The sequence below is a fragment of the Phyllostomus hastatus genome, unplaced genomic scaffold (assembly GCF_019186645.2).
Source record: "Phyllostomus hastatus isolate PE091 unplaced genomic scaffold, TTU_PhHast_1.1 phas_contig_150, whole genome shotgun sequence".
NCBI lineage: Eukaryota > Metazoa > Chordata > Mammalia > Chiroptera > Phyllostomidae > Phyllostomus > Phyllostomus hastatus.
In genome coordinates, this window is record NW_025333611.1 from 29,286,206 (window position 1) to 29,309,049 (window position 22,844).

The 22,844-nt window shown below is 47.9% G+C and overlaps 2 protein-coding genes across 5 annotated transcripts in view; both read right to left on the minus strand.

The window, feature by feature from the left end:
* Positions 1-1,248: 1,248 nt before the first annotated feature.
* REEP2 (receptor accessory protein 2) lies at positions 1,249-7,691 on the minus strand. 4 transcript variants are annotated; one of them, XM_045819582.1, is made up of 8 exons: positions 7,500-7,691; positions 5,465-5,537; positions 5,118-5,194; positions 3,616-3,736; positions 3,278-3,391; positions 2,775-2,916; positions 2,545-2,675; positions 1,249-2,458 (listed from the first exon to the last, which is right to left on the minus strand). In XM_045819582.1, the coding sequence occupies exons 1-8, from the start codon at positions 7,529-7,531 to the stop codon at positions 2,390-2,392; spliced, it is 759 nt and encodes a 252-aa protein (XP_045675538.1). In that variant the 5' UTR covers positions 7,532-7,691; the 3' UTR covers positions 1,249-2,389. The 4 variants fall into 4 exon arrangements, with proteins under 4 accessions (XP_045675538.1, XP_045675529.1, XP_045675522.1 ...); XM_045819573.1 differs by having other exon boundaries at positions 1,249-2,461; positions 7,500-7,689; XM_045819566.1 differs by having other exon boundaries at positions 2,775-2,922; positions 7,500-7,688.
* A 1,798-nt stretch (positions 7,692-9,489) lies between these two features.
* The window catches only part of KDM3B (lysine demethylase 3B), a 56,460-nt gene continuing 43,105 nt past the window's right edge, over positions 9,490-22,844 (minus strand). Inside the window, exons 16-24 of the mRNA XM_045819546.1 lie at positions 20,434-20,700; positions 19,493-19,664; positions 19,002-19,092; positions 18,734-18,864; positions 17,739-17,858; positions 16,325-16,464; positions 15,877-16,053; positions 15,240-15,374; positions 9,490-10,853 (exon numbers count right to left, since the gene is read on the minus strand). Of these exons, the coding sequence (XP_045675502.1) occupies positions 10,773-10,853; positions 15,240-15,374; positions 15,877-16,053; positions 16,325-16,464; positions 17,739-17,858; positions 18,734-18,864; positions 19,002-19,092; positions 19,493-19,664; positions 20,434-20,700 (1,314 nt within the window). The 3' untranslated portion in view covers positions 9,490-10,772. The remainder of the gene's footprint in view (positions 10,854-15,239; positions 15,375-15,876; positions 16,054-16,324; positions 16,465-17,738; positions 17,859-18,733; positions 18,865-19,001; positions 19,093-19,492; positions 19,665-20,433; positions 20,701-22,844) is intronic.

Below are 22,844 nucleotides of genomic sequence, written 5' to 3' on the forward strand. Positions count from 1 at the left end.
GTCCCTTGGCCCCTGGTGGCCTGGGCTCTACCTCCCAAGGGCTCAGACCCCATGTCCTATAGTCTCCCTCAGTCTGTCCACCAACTTCACCCAACCCCTCCCTTTTGAGGCCACGAGATGCTTCTTTAGCCCCAGTCCTTGGGTACCTGTCCTCCTTCTCTGTTCCTAGGGTCAGGCATGAGCCTCTGGGTGGTTCTTAGCTCCACCTCTTTCCTCAACCCACCTGTCTCCTCCTTCTAGCCTTTCTGGGCACAATGGCAACTATGGCAACCCAACTCCTCAGCCCTGCCCAGCAGTCTAACCTCTCTTCCCTGGAGGCCTCTTATGAGTCTTTGTCCCCAGAGCTCACCCCTAGCACTTTCCATGATACCAGAAAGTCCATTTGGGGAGGGGGTCTCAGGGAAGGATTCCTTAAAAAAATTTTTTTTAATTGATTTTTAGCCCTGTGGCTCAGTGCATTGGACATGGTCCCACAAAGCCAAAGTTCGCAGGTTTGATTCCTGGTAAGTCACCTGCCTAGGCTGTGGGCCAGGTCTCCGGTTGGAAGCGTGCAAGAGGCAACTGATTGTGTCCTGGCTGGTGTAGCTTAGTGGATTGAGTGCAGGCCTGCGAGGCAATGCATCGCCAATTTGATTCCCAGTCAGGGCACATGCCTGGGTTGCAGGCCCTATCCCCAGTATGGGGTGTGCTAGAGGCAACCATATATTGATGTTTCTCTCCCTCTCTTTCTCCCTCCCTTCCCCATCTCTCTAAAAATAAATATATAAAATCTTTTTTTTTAAAGAGGCAACTGATATTTACCTTGCACATCGATGTTTCTCTCCCTTTCTCTACAAGTAAATAAAATCTTTTAAAAAATGGGTTTTAGAGAGAGGGGAAGAGGGGAAGGGAGAGAAATCGATTTTTTTGTTCCTCTTATTCATTCATTGGTTGATTCCTGTATGTGCCCTGACTGGGGATCAAACCTGCCACCTTGGTGTTTTGGGATGATGCTCTAACCAAGCTACCTGGCCAGGGCCTAGGCAGAATTCTGAGGGACAAGGCAACCCTAGAGGGTTGAGGCTTCTAACCCTTCTTAAGGCCTGACCTCTGCTGGTCCCCTGACTTTATCTTGAACTCAGAGCTTCTGGTGTTCACAGCCAGACCTCTTGCCCCATCCCTCCCACAGCTGGGCCCTTCTCACTTCAGGTCCTTGCACCTGGACCAGGTGGGGCAAGAACAAAGCAAAGGCCAAAATTAATGTGGTGCCAGAGTTTGGTTTATTGGTTTGTCCAGTGCCAAAGGTTGAATGAGTATCTACTTCCAGTGAATTGGGAGCACCATGGCTCCTGCGTTTCTTTTCCCCTCACACATTCCTGGCTCTGACTGAAGTCACAGCGGAAGCTGGGGCAGGGTGTGGGGCAATGGGTGAGCTCTGGCAGGGTTCTGCTCACGTGGGGCCCCATCTACTAGGCATAGGAAGAAGACCTGGGGGCAAGGATGGGCCTCCTGGTGTGGAGGAAAGGAGCTGTCTCAGCAGGGGCCTCTCCAGTGGGCCCCGAGGGGTAGAGGAGTCTAGTCCAGGGGTAGGAAAGGAATGGGAAGAGGCAAAAAAGGACTGCGGTCAGAGGAGGTGAGAGGCCCCACAGAGTCCCTCTGCCTCATGGGCTGGGCCCCTCTGAGGCTCAGAGACTAGAAGGGAGGGCTGAGGGTGGAGAGAGATCACAGGGAGAGACCACTGCGAGAGGGAAAGTCCTTTACCCCAAACCCCCAGCCCCGGACCCGCAAAAACACACCCACACTCACACCCACACCCCTGGAATCCCATGTCCTTTTAGTGGGGCCATGCGGCACACAGTTCATCCAATGCCCCCAACTAGGCTCTGGCCTGGCCACCCTGGTCACTAAGCCCACACTCAGCCCCTGTCCTCCATTCACAGCTGTGGCCTGCAGCCCCTGCCCAGGTTCCCTGAGGCCCTCCTCACCCCCTCCCTCCTCTAGGCGCCTCCCCCACCTCTGGCTCACCTGGGCTGTGACTGCTCCCCCACCCCCCAACCCAGGGACAGCAGCAAGTGCACGTTAGGACCTCAGAGACGCAGATGCAGACGGCCGTGGTCTTCAGCAAGGCACTGGGTGGGCAAACAGGGCTGGGGCGGGGAGAGTGGCAGTTCAGGCTCCGAGGAGCCTCCACCTCCTTGGGTGGCTCAGTCCTCAGCTCCTGGTCCAGCCTCTACCTTCTACCTGCCCCTCCCCCCCTCCCAGGGCTTCCCTCCTCTTTTCCAAGCCTTTCCAGACAAGCAGCCACTGGGCAGGCACCAGAAACAGCCATCTGAGGGGCCCTGGGGCCTGTAACACACGGGTACGGCACAGTGTGGAGCAGGGGCTCTGCAGAAGGCAGGGCGTCTGGACCTCAAGCTGAGTCACCCCCACCAGAGGTCTTCTTCTTGGGCCGGGTCTTCAGTGTCTTGGAAGCCAGTGGCTGCTGTGGGGAGGGGGGAGGAAGGCAGACAGTGATCAGCCTGGAGCCACAGCCCTGCCCCACCTCCCCAAGTTCTGGGCTCTCACCTCAGCTTTGGGCACTTTTTTGACAGATTTGGCCCTCTTGGGGGCCTTGTCTCCCACATCATCCTCAGAGGGCTCTGTCCGGGAATCTGCCTGGTTTGTGCCAGACCTTAAACTCAGGGTGGGGTCGTCTCCTGGTTATGGGGAGAAGAGAACAGCGATCCCGGTGCCTCTCACACATGGTCACCTCCTTGCCCTTGTGCCCCCTGCCCAGCTGTGGGCCTGGCCTGTACCTAGGTCCTCAATGGTGTCCAGAAGGCTGCTGGGGCTGGGGCGGAGGCGGCCGTCAGGGCCCTGCAGGGGCAGTGTGTCCTCGTCTCGGATCAGGGTCAGGTCTTGCATGCTGAAGCTTCGGAGCTTCTCTGACAGCACCCCCTGGCCCTAGGGTCACCACCACGCACCGGGAGCACCGGAGGAAGGGGCGGGGTGGAGATAGAGGTCACCATGGGGCACTGGGAACCCACTGGGCTCGGTGCCTTCCCCACACCGTCCTCATGCCGTCCCAAGGCAGCACTGGCAGGCTGGGCCATGCTTCCCGTTTGGATAAATGAGGAAACTGGCTCGGAGAGTGGGAGTCACTTAGCTGGAGTGTGGCAGAGCCAGGACTGGGACCCCAAGCTGTACAAGCTCCAAAACTTCACAGCCGTGAGGACAGGGTGGATGCGGAAGGGCCAGAGCAGCAGGACGTAATGGACAAGCTGGGGCCCCAGGAGCGTGGGCCTGCCCCCCATCTCACCTTGGCAGCAGCTGTGACGGCAGCATTGGCGGCCAGATTCAGGCCCCTCTTGCCCACCCTCATCATAGTCTCATAGCTCTTGTCTCGGGCCTGTGTAATGTACTCATCAATCTCCTGAGGGGTCGGAGAGGAAAGGGGGAGAGGTGAGGGCAAGCCCTCTCGGCCAGGCCCGGCTCTGCCCAGTAGGCAGTGGACAAAGGCACTGCCTACTGAGGGCCAGGGCCCTGCTCAGACACTTCAGGCTCTGGGTACCCTCAGGGAGGGCCAGGAATATAAGGGGCTGCAGGCACTGGGCTGCAGTGGCCTGGGGCCGGCTGAGGAGCCGAGTGGGAGCAAACCTTCTCCTTGTTGGACAGTGTCGGGTGCACAAACTTGCGGTAGAGCACACTGGAGCCCTTGGTATAGGGGGACAGCAGCCATATCACAAAGGCAATCTTGAGCTCGAAATAGAAAGGGAACCTGTTGGGGAGATACAGGCAAGCAGCAGAGCTCAGGGCAGGGAGTCAGGAGGTGCACTGATTCCCAGCATGACTCTGGCCACCCCCCCACCCGTTAGTGGGGGGTCTCCATGTGGCTCAGGAGACCAGTCATTTCTAATCTCAAGGGGGCTGGGAGCTTCAGCTGAGTTCCCAAGTGAGAAGGTGAAAAGTGAGCCCAGCAGGAAGTCCCCTCAGCAGTGGCTCCCTTGCCCTCTTCTCTCTTGGGAGTTCCAGCGCTCTCACTCCAACAGAAGACCCCCCCTAATCCTCTGTCCTGGGGCAAACACTAAGGTGTGCTCCCTAACCTTCTAGGGCTACTGTGTCCTCACCCCCCTTTTCTCCCCTCCCTCCCTCCCATGAAGACAGGGCCTTTCCAGCTGTGCTCTGGATCCGATCCCTGGCTGCAAAGACATGCCCCTCGATTGTAAGGATTATTCCCCATTCCCCATGTTCCCTCTCTCAGGTCCCCAACTCCTTCCGGCAGGTTTCACAAGGCCTCCATCTAAGTTCTCTCCTTTGCTTGTGCTAGTCGAGAAGCATCTATACTCACTGTCCTCAATTTTCAACCCACTTTCCTTCTTCTGCTAACATTATTTTTCTCAAAGGCCATAGGCTCTTATAGGTCCAGGAATAACATCCTTTTCTTCAATGTCCTTTTATTATAACATTGGTGAGATGGTGTAGGAACTTAATTCTTATTTATGTCAATTAGCCTACAATAAAACTAGTTTTGTCATACACTGCTTTGCTTAAAGTTGCAGAACCTACTGATGAAGTTAAGTGAGGACTTAGTGTAGCCTACAAATGCAGTGATCTTTTGTCCTCTGCCTCTCTCTAAAACTCTCTTCTTGTGGTTCCAATGGACTGTGTGTGCCATGTTCGTCTTCTTTTCCCAGAGGCATGTATGTGCCCATTCAGTAAACATTCCTGAGCTCCTGCTGTGAATATACAGAAGATTAAGACATTCCCTCCTTGTTCTCATAGTGTTCATACATAGTCCAATTGTGTCTGGAAAAGGGCTTTGAAGTACGAGTATCCAATGTGTACAGGATTGAATCATTTACAAATAGAGAAACTGAGGTCTAGAGAGCTGTGACCTGCCGTAGATCCAAGTAAGCCTGGCAGAAAGAGCTTTCCTAGATTCTACTGTGGTGCTTTGGCTGCCACCAGAAAGAACTGTGAAGGGTATGTTTGCTCTTGTTTTGCTGATCAAGCTAGGCCTGGGCTGGAGGCAGGCATTCAGAATCCCATAGAACTGTGGTCTCTACCCTGGGTCTCAATCTTCTGTTTGCCTGGCTGGGTGGGGAGAGGAAGTCAGAGGCCCTGGGCCCCGAGACGCAGGGAGGGATGCTGGACCTCACCAGGAGAGCACGATGTCTGTGAGCGTCTCAGCCGTGGTGAAGAAGGCAAAGACGATCCAGTACATCATCCATTTCACCTGCGGGCACAGAGGCAGTGTTGGCTGGGGCCTGAGGGGCCCCTGACTGCCAGCTATGCTAGGGGTTCTGTGGGGGAAGGGACACACTCAGGACCTCGACTGTGCCTGAGGGTGACACCCAGGCAGGGGGGAACACATAGGAACCTCCTTTGGACCAGGTTCTCATTAGTGCCAATGGCACTAATACAAAGTCACCCCATTTCTGTGACCCTCTGCGCCCCCCACCTCTACCGTGTGGGTTGGGTGGGTGCTGAAGGGTCATACACTCACATATTCCTTCACGTTTTTTGTCTTCACAGCTTTGTAGGAGGAATAGGCTGGGTACAGGGTGCCGAAGATGAGCCTAGGGAGGCAGGCATGGTTACTGGGCCCCTCCACCAGGAGCAGTGGCCTCACCCTCCCAGTTCTGCATCAGTCCCCAGGTAAGCAACAGGAACTGGATTGATGAACCCAAGACTCAGACTCAGGTGAGCCTTGCCAGGGTAGCTCAGTTGGTTATAGCATTATCCCGATATGCCAAGGTTGCGAGTTCAATCCCAGATCAGAGCACATACAAGAATCAACCAATGAATGCATAAATAATGGGGGTGGGGATTGGACATTTCTCTCTCTCCCCACCCTTCCTCTCTCTAAAATAAAAAACAAACAAACAAACAAAAACCCCTTAGGTGATACACAAACATGGAGGTCCCAGCCAGCTAAGGTGACATTCCTTCCCCACCACTGTTCGGTTTTTCTCCAGCCCCCTGAGATACAGAAAGACCCAGAGCCCAGAGGGTCCAGTGTGGTCCCTTTGGCCATGACCCTTGTTATGCACAAACATATATGCAGAGTGGGGTCTAGTCACTGCCACAAGGGTGTCTTCCTTCTGCAAACACCATGTCCATTCATACCCATCTGCCCTTGCCTTCTACCTCCATCTCAGAGCCAGGCTGGGCAGGGCCAGGTCTGCAAGGGGACCTGACACTGTCTATAGGCCCCTCTACCTGGCAGTCAGAGGCACCACTGTGGCCCTGAGGGGCAGAGGGCATAGGGGCAGGAGGCCCTTCGAGGGGCAGAGAGGTTCACTCCCCCATGTAAACACTCTTGGGACCAGTCTTGGGGAAGGCCTTGGTCTCGGGGCCCTGGCGGGAGTGGACCTGGTAGTGATCCCATTAGAGATCATGTACAGGTCTCAGGTGAGGGGATAAGAGGACCAATGCCTCTCGGGGGCTCATCCAGACAAGAGAGAAGCAGCCACCTGAAGGCCACATGAACTGAGACCCCTGGATTCCCTCTGGGTTGGGATGAGCAAGAGGAGGGAAGGAGATACCAGTGTGTCTGGAGGAAGCCAGGACACAGCACAGGACAACACTGAATGGAAGGCAGCAGGGAAGTGTCAGTCCCCCATGGTAGAGGCTGAGGATCTGGGTCCTGAGATGAGGCAGGGGTTGGCTGAGGCCATGTGGAGCCCCTGCCAGGCTGAACCCTTTGACAACATAGTGGGTACTGCCTGTTCCCACATGGACCGAGGCAGGATACTTCTGGACAGGCCTGTGGAGATGGGGTGGGGGTGGAGTCCTCAAGGGCAAAGTCTGGGGTTGTGGGATCAGGGTTCCCTCCTGGGACCTGGGGGAGGTGGCAGTGACACAGCTCCCCGACATGGCTGGCAGCCTGGAATGAAGGCCACCTAGCGCCGTCCCTTCCGTGGTTTTCACAATCCCCAGCTGAGCATACACATCCTCTCCCAGTTACCTCCCACACTTTGTCCTCCAAGCATCTCTGCCTCCCCAAACCCAGATGTCGCCCCAGGGGCCTTCAGAGCACGTGCCCTCATCCCCCCTCTCCTGACAGCCAGTGGAAGGGGGAAAAGGGACCCGGGCCCTCAGGGAGGCCAAGGCTGCCGCTATGTACGGCCCTAAACTGGGGAACGGTGAGGCCCTGCCTTGCTCCCCACTCTTCCATCAGCTCCTTCTCTCCAGGGAGACGAGGGCCCAGGCCTGAGCAGCTCCTCCAGACCAGATATGCTAGGCAGGGGAAGGGACATGCCCGCCTCCCCCCATAAATCAAACCATGCTGCTCAGCCCTAGGATGAGGGAGGGAGAAGGAGCAGGGAAATTAAAAATAAAAGGGATGGGAAGCCAGGCCTGCCACTCTCCTCTCCATATTCGCTCCCAGTCCTGGGTCCCACACCTCGATGTCTCTGGGGATCCCAAATAGGGACGATGTGTCTTTAGGTGACTGTGCTGTATGAAGCCCCGGAGTGGTCCACCCCGGTCTTCAGTACCCGCGGCCCCCTCCCCCTCCCACCCGCCGCGGCACTCACACCACCAGGCGAGAGATGATCCAGGACACCATGGCGGGGCGCGGGGTGGGGACCCCGCCCGGCCGAGGATGCAGCTGCCGGAGGTCGGGCGGCGGCGGCGGCGGCGGCGGCGGCAGCGGCAGCAGAAGCCGCAGTAGCAGCAGCAGCCGCCGCGGGGGCCGCGGAGCGACGAGCCGCCGCCGTTAAAGGGGAGGTCCCTGCCGCAGCGGCCGGCCGTGGGCGGCGGCGGTTCTTAAAGGGGAGGCCGCCGCGCCCCCCGCACCTGCTGTCGCCGGGCATGCGCCTTTGACCCTCAACGTCCGGCCCTCTTCCCTGAAATCTGTTCACCTCTCTTGGGTTCCAAGCTCTGGCTGAGGTCCTCAGAGGCCTTCACGGTTCCATCCTGACACCCCAGTCCTTTTCCCGCCCTGCACACGTTGGGCTGAAAGGCTTAACTATCCCACAAGGAGGAACAGCTGACTTTGAGTGCTTTCTGTGTGCCAAGCCTCATGCTAAGAGCTTCACGTGCGTTCGTTCTATCAGTAAATCCTCACGACCGTCCTCTAAGGCAGAGGTTATAATTACCCTTATTTCAAAGTTGGGAAATGTGAAAAAATATGGAGGTTCAGTAATTTGCCAAGTGTCACAGAACCATTAAGTCACGCTTCTAAGATATGCAATGTACCCATGCAGTCTACTTTAAATAGGCTACTTCTCCCAACCGCTAACCAGCAAACCCTCCTCCCACACCACAGGTCCTGTAAAGACAGCTACCTGAGAACGACGTTTAAGGTGTAGTTGCACTTGTTTCTCTCTCCCCCTTCCCCTCTCTTAAAAAAACAAAAACCCAACCCCAGTTGGAAGGTAACACTAGAATCTGACCAGCTGTTTTAGGGTTGTTCCTAAGTTTTGCAGGGGAGCCCTGTGGGCTCAAGGTGAGTACCCTGGAACAGGAGGTTGAGTTAGACCTCCTTAGAAGGCCTGGGGCCTCGGTTGGAGGTGGTTCCAGGGGCTCCGGTTCCACCCCCATCAGCTAGCACTGGTGGCTGTGTATGCCCTAATTCTGAAGACATTTATATCCAGAATGTAGGCTAGCCCTACCCTGCGCCTGATTTTCACTGAAGCAACAAAGCTGCAATCTCCACAACTCCCATTCTCCCCGTCGCTTTCCTTTCCTGTCCCATTTGAAAGCCCCTGCAGTCATCTACTGTTTTGTGGGGATGTAATCCTTCTGGTGATCACAGCATCAACCCAGGCCCATCCAGGCTGAAAGAACATGCTCAGGGCTCTGTATTTTCAGTTATGGTTCTATTCATCCTCGGTATCTTTGAACCACACGATCTATTTCCACCCCAGTAACTGTATTTCCAGGCTTAAACATTTTGGAACACGTTTTCCAATGGGCTCCAGAGAAGTGGACTCTAATGACCCCTCTTGCTATTCTTTACAACCTCCTCTTAAGAAGGCCTTTTCTAATTAAAATACAGTTTTTCCTAGCTCTTCAAGCCGCTTTCATTGCTGTTTGATAGAAATAAACCCCATTTGGGTTTTCTCCCACCAACTCCAAGGTGGATCTAGAGCCACGTTTTAGATGTGGGCCTCCTGCTTTGAGGAACCTCACCACTGGTGCCCCAAACCTTGCTTGGGCCACCCCCCCTGTGCCTTTCCCCTAGACTGCCCTAGGAAAAAAGGACCCTATCTCTCCTCCCATCCTCTAACTCATGTGGCCCCTTTCCCCTCACCACAAGCCCTCAAACCACAATGACCTGGCACTTGCTTCTCCCAACTGGGAACAAATTCGGAAGCAAAGCGCACTAATCAGATGCAGCAACATAATGAAGACCTGAAAAAGAACCATCCTTCACTTCCAACACCACCTTGCTTTTCGGAATGGCTGGCATAAGAATTTAGTCCACTCCAAACAAATTTGTTAGATTTTTAATAAGAACATGGAAATCCCAATCAGCCCTTCAACAAAATTAAAGTACAGAAAGTGAAATTAAAAGTATTCTACAGTAAATGACTTTTATTAAAAAAAAAAAAAAAAGTAACTGTGAACATATAAACAAGCCTGCGGGGCACTACAGTACAGCCAGAAAGGAGACAGATACATTTTCCAATGTACCCGTGGGCCAATGAATTCCATTGTTTTCAAATAAATTCTTAATAAAACTCCACTGAGTTGGAAAGTTTTGTTGAAAATATTTCTGGACAAAAAAACCCCCAAAACAAAAAAAGCCTCATGTAGGAAAACAAACTTTCCTTTGCATCTGGACCTGTTAAGAGGAGCCCCAAGGGAACGCTGGCAATCGTTGTGGAGTCACGTGTGTGTGTGTGTGTGTGTGTGTGTGTGTGTGTGTGTGTGTGTGACACACACAACAGCTCAGACAGGACGAAGTTCCTTCTCACATGGCTGTTCCCTCGAGACAGGACTGAGATGGGAGGGGGAGACACTAAAAGAATCCTAAAAAGCCAATTCTTGTAAATTCTGCTTTGGCTGATTTTGTGCTATAATGGGCAGTTGATTTCTAAAAATCATATTTCTTCAAAGAATTTTATTGAAAGGAAGACTAAATGTAATGTGCCTTTCCTCATAATCCAGGAAAACAACTGTGGTATTTCAAAAATTCTAAAAATATCTACTTTCATGAAATAGTAACTATTTCACTACAAACCTATTTTTCACTAAATACACACGTTTCCTAATCCTGGAGCCTCCTGGGAAAAGCAGTGGGTCCTCCCCGGGTCCTGCAAGACTCCAGTGTTCACCGGGAGAGATTGTGGGGAATGGCTTCACCCTGTCTCCTGGGGTGGGCTGTGTCAGAGGTCACATGCAGAGCCACTGCCAGGCTTCCACCAGGCATGTTTAAACAATTAGCCCCTACTTGTACCAATTATGTGATTCCCCATACCTCCAGACATTCCCACTTAACTAGGCACGAGAGATAAAGAAAAGAAAAGTGTGCCCACATTCCTGGTTTCCATGAATCCCAAATCACAAGACTGTGCAGGAAAGCCCAGCGATGTTCAGGCGATTCAGAGTCCCAAAAGGCCACAGGATGGGAATGTGGCACCCTCGGCTTGGAGTCTGAAACTGTGTGTGTGAACAGTGACTTTCCTGTGTCCACCTTCAGTGTTGAGGCAGCGTAGAAAAGAGTGGCTGGAGAGTTTGTAATACTGACCACACTGGCTCCGAGTGACGGGCCTCTGCTCCAGCAGAGCACCCCGCCGTTCCCTGTGTGTGTGTGTGGGTGAAAGACCTGCTTCACAGGGGAGTTTGGACTTTCTTCACGCCTAAGACCTTGCCAGTTTGGATTCATGAGCCTTGAGGGTGCCGACAGCATCTTTCACTGCGTGATAAATGATGTTCTTCACCTGGAGAGAGCACACAGCAGGGTCAGTTCACCGCAGCCCCAGGCAGTCTTCTGCAGATGAAAATGTATGTTCTACACTGCCTGTGAGCCTACTGACGAGTGAGGAAACCCCTCTACCAGGACTGCATGCTTCCCAAATCAATCCCAAAGGCGATTTACAAGTCACATAGCATGTAAGGTCCATATTCAAAAAGAGTAATGGAATCACTTGAAAGCCTATATAATCTCTACCATCTCTGTGATTACTACGTGCTGGGCACTACTGCACAGCTCCTTTTGTGGATTTTTATTTAATTCTAACCATAATCCCTGAGATAGATTTTATTATCATTCCCCATTTTGTAAGTAAGAAACTGAGGAAATCAATTCCGGCAAGATGGAGGCATAGGTGGACGCACCGTACCTCCACGTACAACCAAGATTAGAACAACAACAATTTAAAGCCAGAATAACACACAGAACTGACAGAGAATTTATCTGAATGGAAGTCGGACAGCCAAGAAGTTGAAGTAGACCCGTTCACCCAGACAGGTAGGCAGGGCGGAGCCAGGCAGGCGCGGGTCGGCAGCAGCGTGTGGTGATGGGGAGAACTCGGCGCGAACTGGGCGCAAACTCGGCGAGTGAGCCAGCCGGAGCATGAAAGATCGCAGCGGTGTGAGTGCGCAAGCGGAGGCTGGCGGACCCAGTGAAGCAGCGATTGTGGACCAGGGCAGAGCCCACAACCCAGGATCCCAGAGAAGGGACTGTGTTCCCGGGAGAACGGAGCTACCGCCATTGTTCCCTCCCGCCCCCGTCCCCACATACAACGTCACAATCTAGCAACTGGGGTGCCCAGCCCAGGTAAACACCTAAGGCTCTGCCCCTTACCATAACAAGAGCTACCTGACCGGAAAAAAAAAAAAAAAAAAAAAGGAGAGACAGGGAGAGACATGTTTCCAACAGAAGAACAGATCAGTTCCCCAGGACTCATCCTTTTGAGCGACCAAGAAATAGCCAATCTATCAGATGCACAGTTTAAAAACACTGGTGATCAGAAAGCTCACGGAATTGGTTGCTTTTGGGCGCAAATTAGATGAAAAGATGCAGGTCACCATAAAAGAGATGAAGGAAGATACACGGAGGAGAGCCAATAGCGAAGGGAAGGAAACTGGGTCTCAAAACAATACAGTGAACCAGAAGGAAGATAGAAACAACCAGGCAGGAAAGAATGAAGAAATAAGAATTCGAAAAAACAAGGAGAAGCTTAGGAACCTCAAGGACATTTTTAAACGTTCCCACATACAAATTATAGGGGTACCAGAAGGGGAAGGGGAAAAGCAACAGATTGAACACGTATTTGAACAAACAATAAAGGAGAACTTCCCCAATCTGGCAAAGGAAATAGGCTTCCAAGAAATCCAGGAAGCTCAGAGAGCCCCAAAGAAGTTGGACCCAAGAAGGAACACACCAAGGCACATCATAATTACATTAGCCAAGGTAAAAAAGAAGGAGAGAATCCTAGAAGCAGCAAGAGATAAGGGGACAGTAACCTACAAAGGAGTTCCCATCAGACTGTCAGCTGATTTCTCAAAAGAGACCTTACAGGCAAGAAGGGTCTGGAAAGAAATATTCCAAGTCATGAAAGACAAGGACCTACGCCCCAGATTACTCTACCCAGCAAAGCTATCATTTAGAATGGAAGGGTAGATAAAGTGCTTCTCAGATAAGGTCAAGTTAAAGGAGTTCATCATCACCAAGCCCTTATTTTATGAAATGTTAAAGGGACTTATCTAAGAAAAGAAGATAAGGAAAAAACATATATAGTAAAAGGACAGCAAATTCACAATTATTAACAACCACACCTAAAGCAAAACCAAAAGAAACTAAGCAAACAACTAGAACAGGAACAGATCCACAGAAATGGAGATCACATGGAGGGTTAGCAACAGGGGAGTGGGAGGAGGAGAGAGGGGGAAAAGGTACAGAGAATAAGTAGCATAGAATGTAGGCTGAAAATAGACAGGGGGAGGGTAAGAATAGTATGGGAAATGTAGAAGCTAAAGAACTCCTAAGTACGACACATGGACATGAACTAATGGGGGGGGATATGGGTGGGAGAGGGTGTACAGGGTGGAGGGGAGTGAGGGGGTGAAAATGGGACAACTGTAATAGCATAATCAAAAAAATATATATATAAAAAAAAGAAACTGGGGAAATCAAGGTTCCATGGTTAAGAATCTTGCCTAAGGTCCTGTAGTAAATAAGAACGTATTACACAAAGTGGGCAGGTAAGATTATTGGGTCTTTTTTCTTTTTGTGCATGTAGGTATTTTCTAATTTGTCTAAAAGAAACACATACTATGTGTGAAGTAGGAAGATATAGTAAAAGTTATTAAAAGAAAGTAAATAGCTCTGGCTGGTGTGGCTCAAAGACTGAGCATCAGCCTGTAAAACTGAAAGGTCACCAGTTCAATTCCCAGTCAGGGCACATGCCTGGATTGCAGGATCCAGGTTGGGGATGTGAGAGAGGCAACCAATCGATGTTTCTCTTGTACATTGATGTTTTTCTCCTCTCTCCTCTCTCTAAAAAAATAAAATCTTAAAAAAAAAAAAAAAAGGAAAAGAGAAAGTGAATAGCCTAAAGACAGTTTTAAACCAAGATGGTGATTACTCTGGAGAAGGAAAGTGGAGAGAGAGAATGGGAAGGGTACACAGAAACTTCAACAATGTAACTGTTGTACATGGTTATGTTGTGTATGTGTTATGTGTATATTTATGCTGTTTTATTTCTTAAGCTGTGTGATGGGCACACAAGCCCCCTTGTATTACTCTCCATTAGATTTTTTGTATTAATTCAACAAATATTTACTGAGTATCTACTATATGTCCAATATTGTGCTGGGGAAAAGTAGTAAATAAAACAGTAAAATCCCTGTTTTCATAGAGCTTAAATAGCTTACAATTTTTTAAAAAGTTTTATTTATTTATGTTTAGAGAAAAGAGAGAGTGGAGGGAAGGAGAAAGAGAGGGAGAGAAACATCAGTGTGTGACTGCCGCTTGCTCGCCCCCAAGTGGGGACCTGGCCTGGCCTGGCCTGCAACCCAGGCATGTGTCCTGACTGGGAATTGAACTGGCGACGCTTTGGTTCACAGGCTGGCATTCAATCTGTTGAGCCACACTAGCCAGGGCTAAATAGCTTACATTCTAGTAGGGATAGAAACAAACAGATAATATACAAAGTATGTTAGATGGTAAAAAATACAACAACAACAAAAATAAAGTAGTGACAGAGGATTGGAGGTGACCTATTAGAAGTAGAGACCTAATGGAGGTGGGGTCTGAAGTATTTATGCCTTAATGCTTGCACTATGTCTATAATATCAATGTTATATTTATCAATGTGATGGTACTTTGTGTAAAGACTTTATAGTTGAGCCCTGGCTAGGTAGCTCAGTTGGTCAGTGCACCATCTGGATATGCCAAGGTTGCAGGTTCAATCCCAGTCATATAAGAAGCAACAATGAATGAATAACAAAGTGGATCAATAAAATTGATGTTTCTCTCTCTCCCAAATTAATTAAAAAAAAAAAAAAGAACATTATGGTTGAAATGTTCTATAATTTTGAAAAAGGAATAGCAAAACAGATCAGATTCAGGTTGAAGTGGCAATCTACCAGAGACCAAGAAAAATCTTCAACCTCACTGGTCGTTGACCAAAGACACACTTGAGCCACAAGTATGATGGATAAAAAACAGTTCACAAATGAGAGGCTAGGAGAATGTCTTCAGATTGTTGAAATTCTGCCTGGGCAATTTTGTTTCTTTATTCTTTATTCTCTTATGTTACTAAAGCACCAAAATGTATTAACAATGAAATTTTGCCCTTAAAGCTCAATCCACTTCAGGAGCACAGGAAAACCTAATCTGATTGTCTAGATCTAAAAGGGGAAAACAATCCTCACTCCTCTTAGGGACATGAACTGCAGTCCCTAGCAGAGCTCTAAGGAATTGAGTCTGTACAGAAATCTGCAGTGAGAAGCAGCTTCAGAGAAAAATCCATTCCCGGAAACATACTCAGAACAAAATGTCACAGTGCTTTTCCCATTTGACAGGGGAAGTCAGTCTAGTCACAGTTCCGAATGCTGAAACACTGTTATCTCCCAGGGGAAGAAAAAACAAAAAACTGTTACACTTAACATGATTAGGTAAAAAGATGAGTATTCTCTAAGAGGACTGATTAAATACTTCGTGGGGGGAAGACTCCATACCCCCAGACATGGTTCCCTTTATCATCTCTCCACAGTTTTACATCCCAGAGGATACCTTCAAACAACAGAATGTGCCTCCTGTGTATGCAGCTGAGCAGGAGATGAGAAGACAGAGTGGGGGTGAAGGAGGAGCTATTTACCTGCAGTTTATCCTCATGGTTTGTATGAGTGTTAGAGAGATGCCTGAATTCCTGCGTCAGGCGGAAACAGTGCTTTACGTGTTCTGGAGATACAAAATCTTCTGCTACTTTTATGCAACTGTATAGATTGTGCACCTGGGAGGGGAAAGTACATAAGGCAAATACAGGCATTACAGATTCAGTAACACATGTGAAATGTCCATGATCTAGATAGAAAAACTCTTTAGAAATACTTATAAAAATTATATTGTTATAAAAACAACACATGCAGAAAAATTATAAGTATAGATTTATAAATAAAACATTGCTATATTCACAGGAAAGGATCTAGAAAAATATCACTAAACTGTTAACAGCAGGCTGCCTCCAGGGAGGGCAGGATGAGGGACTGCAGAGGGGTATGGCACAGGGACCTGAGCTGTGACTTTCACCTTAGCTTTAACAGTCTCCACTGTTGAAGAACATTTTAATGGGCATTTAAAATTACATACAGAAGAAAATTCAAAAACCAAAAATAAATTATAGCTTCAAAGCAATCTGTCTAATCCAGCCATTTATATCTACTGCCAGATTAGCAAGAAAATCAAATAAGGAAGCCCATGGAATTGTGAGGCCAAGCTCCCAAGATGAAACCCACCTGGTGTGGGGCTCCAGCAGGTATGAAGACAGCATCTCCCAGGAACTGAACGATGGCCCAGCCTTGCACACCATACTCTTCATAGAGTCGCTTACGGAGAGTCTGGTCCAGGTACCAACTTTGGTCATGAATTGGGTCATGATCAGGGGGATTCTCTTGGCCTTGCTCTTCTCCAACCTGAAGCCATGACCAAACACAAAGAGAAAAATCAATAAATACATAAAAATTATTAACAGCATAAATCCAACTTGCTACAGCAACATCCCTGGTGGGCCAAAGCTTCTGCTTTATTCAACACCCTCTAAGTGTAGATTCAGGCCTTTGGCGCATTTTGACAAGGGGTACAGGTCTTTAGTGCCAACGGACTCCTACACGAGAAACCCTAGGGAGGCTGTCTCAGCAACCCCAGACCTTTATCTGTGAGCTGGGAGCCCGCCCAGGAGCATACCTTTCGGAGCAGCTCCCGGATCTTCTCTGCATCCTTGGCTGCATAGATGTGCCACAAAGCCCCGGGCTTCTCATTTCCATCGTGAATCCTCTGCTTTGTCACCTCATCAGCATCTCCCTCGTCAATTGTCTTGAGTACCTCTGAAAAGAGCAAAATGCCATTTTTCAACGTAACTAGCAATTTTAGTACCTCTGAGTGAAGCAAAATGTCTAATTCAAACAAGTTTAGTCTCCACTATTCTTGTCTCCACTATACTTGTCTGGAGTAATAAAGGTAGAATCAAAGAATTAATCAAAACTCATATAGGTCTGAGCTTCCCAAATACAGGAGGATCGACCCTAATCTTTTGTACTCAACAGAGACTCGGCACTTTTTGGAGGCAGAGTTTTCCTTTAAAACATATTTCTTGTTCAAACCGTGTAGCCATATCTTATGTTCAAATTGCAGGTTATTTCCTGCTGCAAACAGATGAACTCTGTACTTTCTCAAAATCTCATCTAAACTCTCTGGACTTTATGGATTTAAGGCCACAAAGCATAAAGCTTCTCTGCTAAGGAAGTTAAGAAGGCTGGCTTCTGTCCTGACTGGTGTACTCAGTGGACTGAGCGCTGGCCTATGAACCAAGAGGTTGCTGGTTTGGTTCCCAGTCAGGTTACATGCCTGGGTTGCAGGCAAGGTCCCTGGTTGTGGGTATGCAAGAGGCAACCAATTGATGTTTCCCTTATAGATAGATGCTTCTCTCCCTTTCGCTCTCCCTTTCCCTCTCTCTAAAAATAAATAAATAAAAATCTTTAAGAAGGATGGCTTCTAATGCTTATTTATTATAATACCTCAAAGGACAACATAGTAAAGAGCTACAGGTATGAGGCATCAAAATCAAATGTGTGGCAGGAAATATGCCAAAGTAATGATACTGATTATCCCTGAACTTGAGATTTTGAGTTCCTTATTTTCTTCTATAGAACTCCCTATGTTTTCTAAAACCTCCATAATCAACACATTAATCTTGTACTGAGATAGCAGGGAGTATAAAGCAAAATATCACTTTTATGCTTCGTTTCTGTGCGTGTGACCTATCTTTATCATCTGTCATCCCACAGCTGATCTGGCTGATGACCAAGTAGGCTAGCTGGCCATTCCTTCTTCATTCCTCTTTGAGGCACTACACACTCACTCAGAGGAAAAGGGCAGCACTCTCAGGAGGAGAATGGTAAGATACACAAGTAGCACTCTTCTCTGATAAAACCTGCCTGCATCTCGCAACATCCACTGGGCATTTACGACACATTAGGCCTGGTAGAGATTTAAGAAAAAGCCACTGTCCCTGACTTCCCTGACTGAGAAGGAAGACATCCAATTCTGCTCCCAAGGTCAAGTCTCACCATGCTGAAGCAGGGAGTTCTAGAAATCGTACCTTCATCATGAGCACCCTCCCCGATGGGGATCCCAACGTACACCATCACATTGACGGCATCAGACACATCCAAGTGGAGGTTTGTTGTGCCAACTCTTCTGTCTTCCGCCGTTATCAAGCCTGAAGGTAAAAGATATGCAAGGTGAAGGGAATACTCTGAAGAACACACTCTAAGATGTTCTTACATGAGTAACTTTGGGAGAAGAAAGAATATGTCTGTTTACCATGTTCGTATCTTTTCTAGTGTTCTAAGACCCATTTCTAGCTTGGTTGACACTATCATTTCTTTAGCTTTGGCCACAGAACCAAACCCCTCCACCCCTAAGTGATCTCTTCTCTTGTTCAAAAGCAAAACACATATGAGTATTAGTAACATTCAAGTATAGCTTGGCTTTTACAGTGATTTAGAACATTACTGAAACTTCGCAAAGAGCTGGGTAGGTAGCGTGGTACTCAGACCTCTTCACTGTTATTTTATCAAGTCTCTTAAAAACCAAGAATCATGTTTCCTTGGATAGAATTTTTGAGAGAAAACTTTCTAACTACTAGAAATATACAAGCTTCTGGACTGGGCTCATATGGATGTTATGCAAATTAGTATGGCAAAACCAAACACATTCAAAACCATCTGGGATACTATTAACTTCTCTAGCACCCGGCACTGCCCTCTATCATCTCTATACTCTCTTTCTCTTTTTCAAAGATTTAATTAATTTTAATTTAATTTATTTTTAGACAGAGGGGAAGGGAGAGAGAAAGAGGGGAGGAAACATCAATGTGTGGTTGCATTTCTTCACCCCCAACTGGGGACCTGGCCCATAACCCAGGCAAGTGCCCTGGCTGGGAATTGAACCTGTGACCCTTTGCTTCACAGGTCCAGTGCTTAATCTACTGAGCTACACCAGCCAGGGCTCTATACCCTCTTTATAGGTGGAATGGGAACAGTTGTGTCCAAAAAAAAAAAAAAAAAGGGCAATATGGCCTTGCTCTCATACCATAGGCATTGTACATCTTGGGGCCCAGGTCAGGCCTTACAAAGTAGCTGGGTAGCCTAGAGGCCAGGTTGAGCCTGCCATCTCGTTTGGTATACTCTGGTAGAGGAAGGTTCTCCATCAGATCTTCAAACCTACCAAAAAGCAGGAAAGATGACTTAACTTGTTACTGGGGAAAAAAGCAAAGAGGCAAAATTCATTTTTCTGTGATGACGTTGTAATGACTTCAGCAAGGCAAAAGTCTCTCCAGATGACCCTGCAGTTCACTGACCTTGTTGGCATCATGTCCCGGAAATCTTCCCCCGGAGGCCAGTCCTTGAGTTTGAGCACCATTGGCTGTCCATCTTCTGACCTTAATCGCTCTGGAAGACAGAAACACCCCCACAAACATCTGGATCAGCCACCGCCTGATTTTCCAGTGACTACAAGTTTTAGGAGGCTAAGCTCTTATATTCAGACTTGAAAACCCCCGCAACAGAGTAGATGGGCTGTTTTCCTCACCCACTGCTTTAGTATGGGCTGTATTTTTCCTTCTCAGAGGGACTCTATACCCCTTCCTCAGAGCAAAAGGATGCTCCACACATCCTGTGGGATCACCTGCTTGAGCTCAGATGTGACTGCCATGCTAGCTACCTGTTGGCGCCAGGAAAGAATGTTCCTACAGCCAAGAGGATGTAAGTTGTTATTCCATGGGCAGGGCTGAACACTGACACGCTTACTTCCCAGCCTGCCATTACCGAACTAGATATAAAAGCTACTTACTGCATATGATCTCGAAGCCATCCCAGAAATCCCGAACTTTCACATCGGAAATTATAGCACAGTTCCTGCAGTTCACCAAGTCTACATCCTGGTCTCCGAATTCTTGGCTAAAGGCTTCTGGCTTCCAGAGTTCGGACTTGAGCTTTTTATGTACCCCTGAAACCAGCACTGGCTGTGGAAACAAAGTCATGCCATTTAGGAATACTTTGGGGTTCAGGACTAAGAGATGGACTAGAAGAAGGGTTTCCTGGAGGCTGCCTCTTGTCTGTAATGATGTAGTGTTCCTTCCCAGTTTCAGAACCTATGGGTTTCAACCTGTCAGCCACAGCGAATGGAAACTACTCCTACTCCATGACACAACACGTGATTCTCATCCTGGGGGAGCACCACAGAAACCACTTCTGCTGCCCTGGTATCTACCACTATTTTGAGGTGAGAGGTAAAAGCTGACAAATGCACCTTTCAGAACACTTCCTCAGAGTGAGAATAAAAAAATCCAGACAATTCTATAACCTCCCCCTTCCTCAAGTACCTGCTAGAGTAGGAAAATTAGGCAGTGTTATCACACTATCACAAAAACTTGTGTGGCTTTGGAACATTTACCTACAAAAGCACCAACCACTTCCACCCACCCCACACATCACAACTGAGGATTTTCCCCTGAAGGTGTCATTAATACCAGATCACCACCCCCTAACAGGAATTTCAACTGCCCTGTGAACGACACAGAGCTACACAGCTTAGAAATAAAATAATCCACAATGTCTTTTCAGGAATCTTTTGGTTTTTAAAAACTGAAGAAAACTCAAAAGTAACAAGACTATTTACAATGAAGTTACTTACGCTGACATCTCCCTGGCCAAAGATCTTCCAGAGACACTGCAACTCCCCGGGCAGCTGTGACACAAAGGCAGCCCAGGGAACCCCTCACTCCTGCTTACCTGGCCTTGCTTCCAGCACTCCCGGAAGATCTTCCAATTGTTTTTGTTGCTGGGGTCATGGAGACACAGAAGCCTCCCATCACAGAGCCAGGAGTGAGAGGTATGGGGGTCTAGCACATTTAACCCCATCACCATCTCCTTCACCTCCTTTTGAGTATCAGTCAAGCTGCAGGCCCGCTTTGTAGCATCTGAGGTTTTCTTATTTTCTACCACTGAGGCGATGATGTGGTCAAGGAAGTTGGGCAGACTGGCCTTGTTCTTCACTCCCTGCCAGACACAAACCCACTGGGTAAGTCTGACTGAGGCGGCATGAAAAGAGCATTAAAAAATTTGTCCAACAGTTGTATTCATAAGAAGGAGTTCTCATCTACTTCATTAGATTTCATAAAAGTTAAAATGTCTTTTATAATTGGAGGGGGGAACCTATTAAGTCAGTATCTTAAATTTCCCTATCCTTCATTACTTTCTTTACGTTAATGAAAGAACAGCACTGAGAGATTCCCTCTGCCTCAAGAGATCTGACGCCTAAGGAATATCTTTGCATTTAGCCCTTAATTTGTATTGAGCATATGCATGTAGACCAGAGAGATCACAAAATACTATCGCTGAGTGAAAAAGGTCATTTACTTTGAGAGTAAATTATCAATCTTTTTTTTCTGGCCACACTGCCCAAGGGATGCAATACTTGGGGTTTCTGTAAACTTGATAATTCTATCCCTGCAATGTCTGAAGTGTTAGTGTTAATAATGAAGTAATCATTATCTCTGTAGAATACATGAAATGACAAACATCCTGGGAAAATTTAAAAAGAAAAAAGAAAGACTGGGGCTCAGAGCAAGTATAAAATATAGAACCAAAATAATTTCTTTAACATCACTTATCCAGAAGATACAAATGACCCACATTGTACAAGACTCAACCACCTACTATTGATCAAATTTCAGCCATTAATTATAAAACAGAATGAGAAACATATTTATGTACTTGTTTGAAATGATCTTCAAGATATAAACTGAAGACAGAAAAACGCTGTGTAGAACATTTGTGTAAAAAGAGCGGGGGAAGCTATTACACATGATAATATCACTGAAAGGACTCTTGTGACACAACAGTGACCTTCAGAAAGGGAACCAGGTGGCTGGGAGACACCTTGGGAGGGAGATTTTTCACTGAATCTTCATAATTGTACCTTGTGAATTCACTTGTTCAGTAACTGCTTACTAAACATCTACACTGCGGCAGGGACAGAGTGGTACATAAAGCAGCAAACAATGCCTATAAGGAGAGGCGAGCAGACAATAAATAAAATATATAGTAACTTAGGTGGCCCTAAGTGCTACGGTATAAACAGTAAGTGTAGAGAAAACAGGTATGAGCAGAGGACGGGAGTGGGGTGGACTTTCTAAAAAGCTGACCTAACAATAAGGATTATTGAGGAAATAACATTTTGGGAGGAGGAAGGAGAAGTTGATGAAGCAAGCCACATGGTTACTGGAGAAAGAAAGCTCTAGGCAGAGGAAAGGACAGGTGCAGAGGCTCCGAAGAGGGTGCATGCCGGGCCACAGCCAAGCACCAGCGAGAAGGTGTGCGTGGCCAGAACAGGGTGAACAGGAGGGAGAGTGATGGGTGACATCAGAAAAGTGAGGGAAAGACACACAGATGGGGCGGAGCCTTAAAGTCCCCTGGAAAGACTGCTTGGATTGTTAAGAGAAGCAGGAAGCCCATGAAGGCTTTTAGGCAGAGGTGACATGATTTGACCTATATTTTAAAAGGATTACCTAGCTGCTGTGTAAAATAGACTGCGGAGTGGAAAGGGAAGAAATAAAGATAACCTGTAAAAGGAATTTACTGCAAAAATTCACATAAGAGGCTCAGACCAGAGGGAAAGTGGTGGAGCTGATGAGACATGGGTGGACTCTATCCATTTTGAAGACCAAACTGAAGGGATTTGCTGACAGATTAGTTATGGAGTGCGAGAGAAGGGAGCCCCAAACGACTCCCAGATTTCTGGCCAAACAACTGGAAGAATGAAGATGCCACTGACCAAGAGAGGAAACGTAAAGGAGGGGCAAGCACAGGTAGATCAGGAGCGTGCTCTTAGATGTGTTAGGTCTAAAGTATTTGTTAGATACCCAAGAGAATACACCATGAGTACTGTCTAGGTTAAAAAAAAAATGTAATGCCTGTAAGAAAACAATGATGACTGAACATTTCAATGTGTCAATTTCCACTGACTTCCTAACAAAAGGCTCACTATTTAAAAGGATCCCAAACTTAACGTAAAGAAAGATCTTGTTGGCTGGACAATGTAGAGAACACAGGTCACCCACATACCCTCTAACCCAGTTATCAGATCACTGATGGTTCTTTCATGGAAAAGCAGCAAAGGCTAGAGTTGTAGAGAGGACACT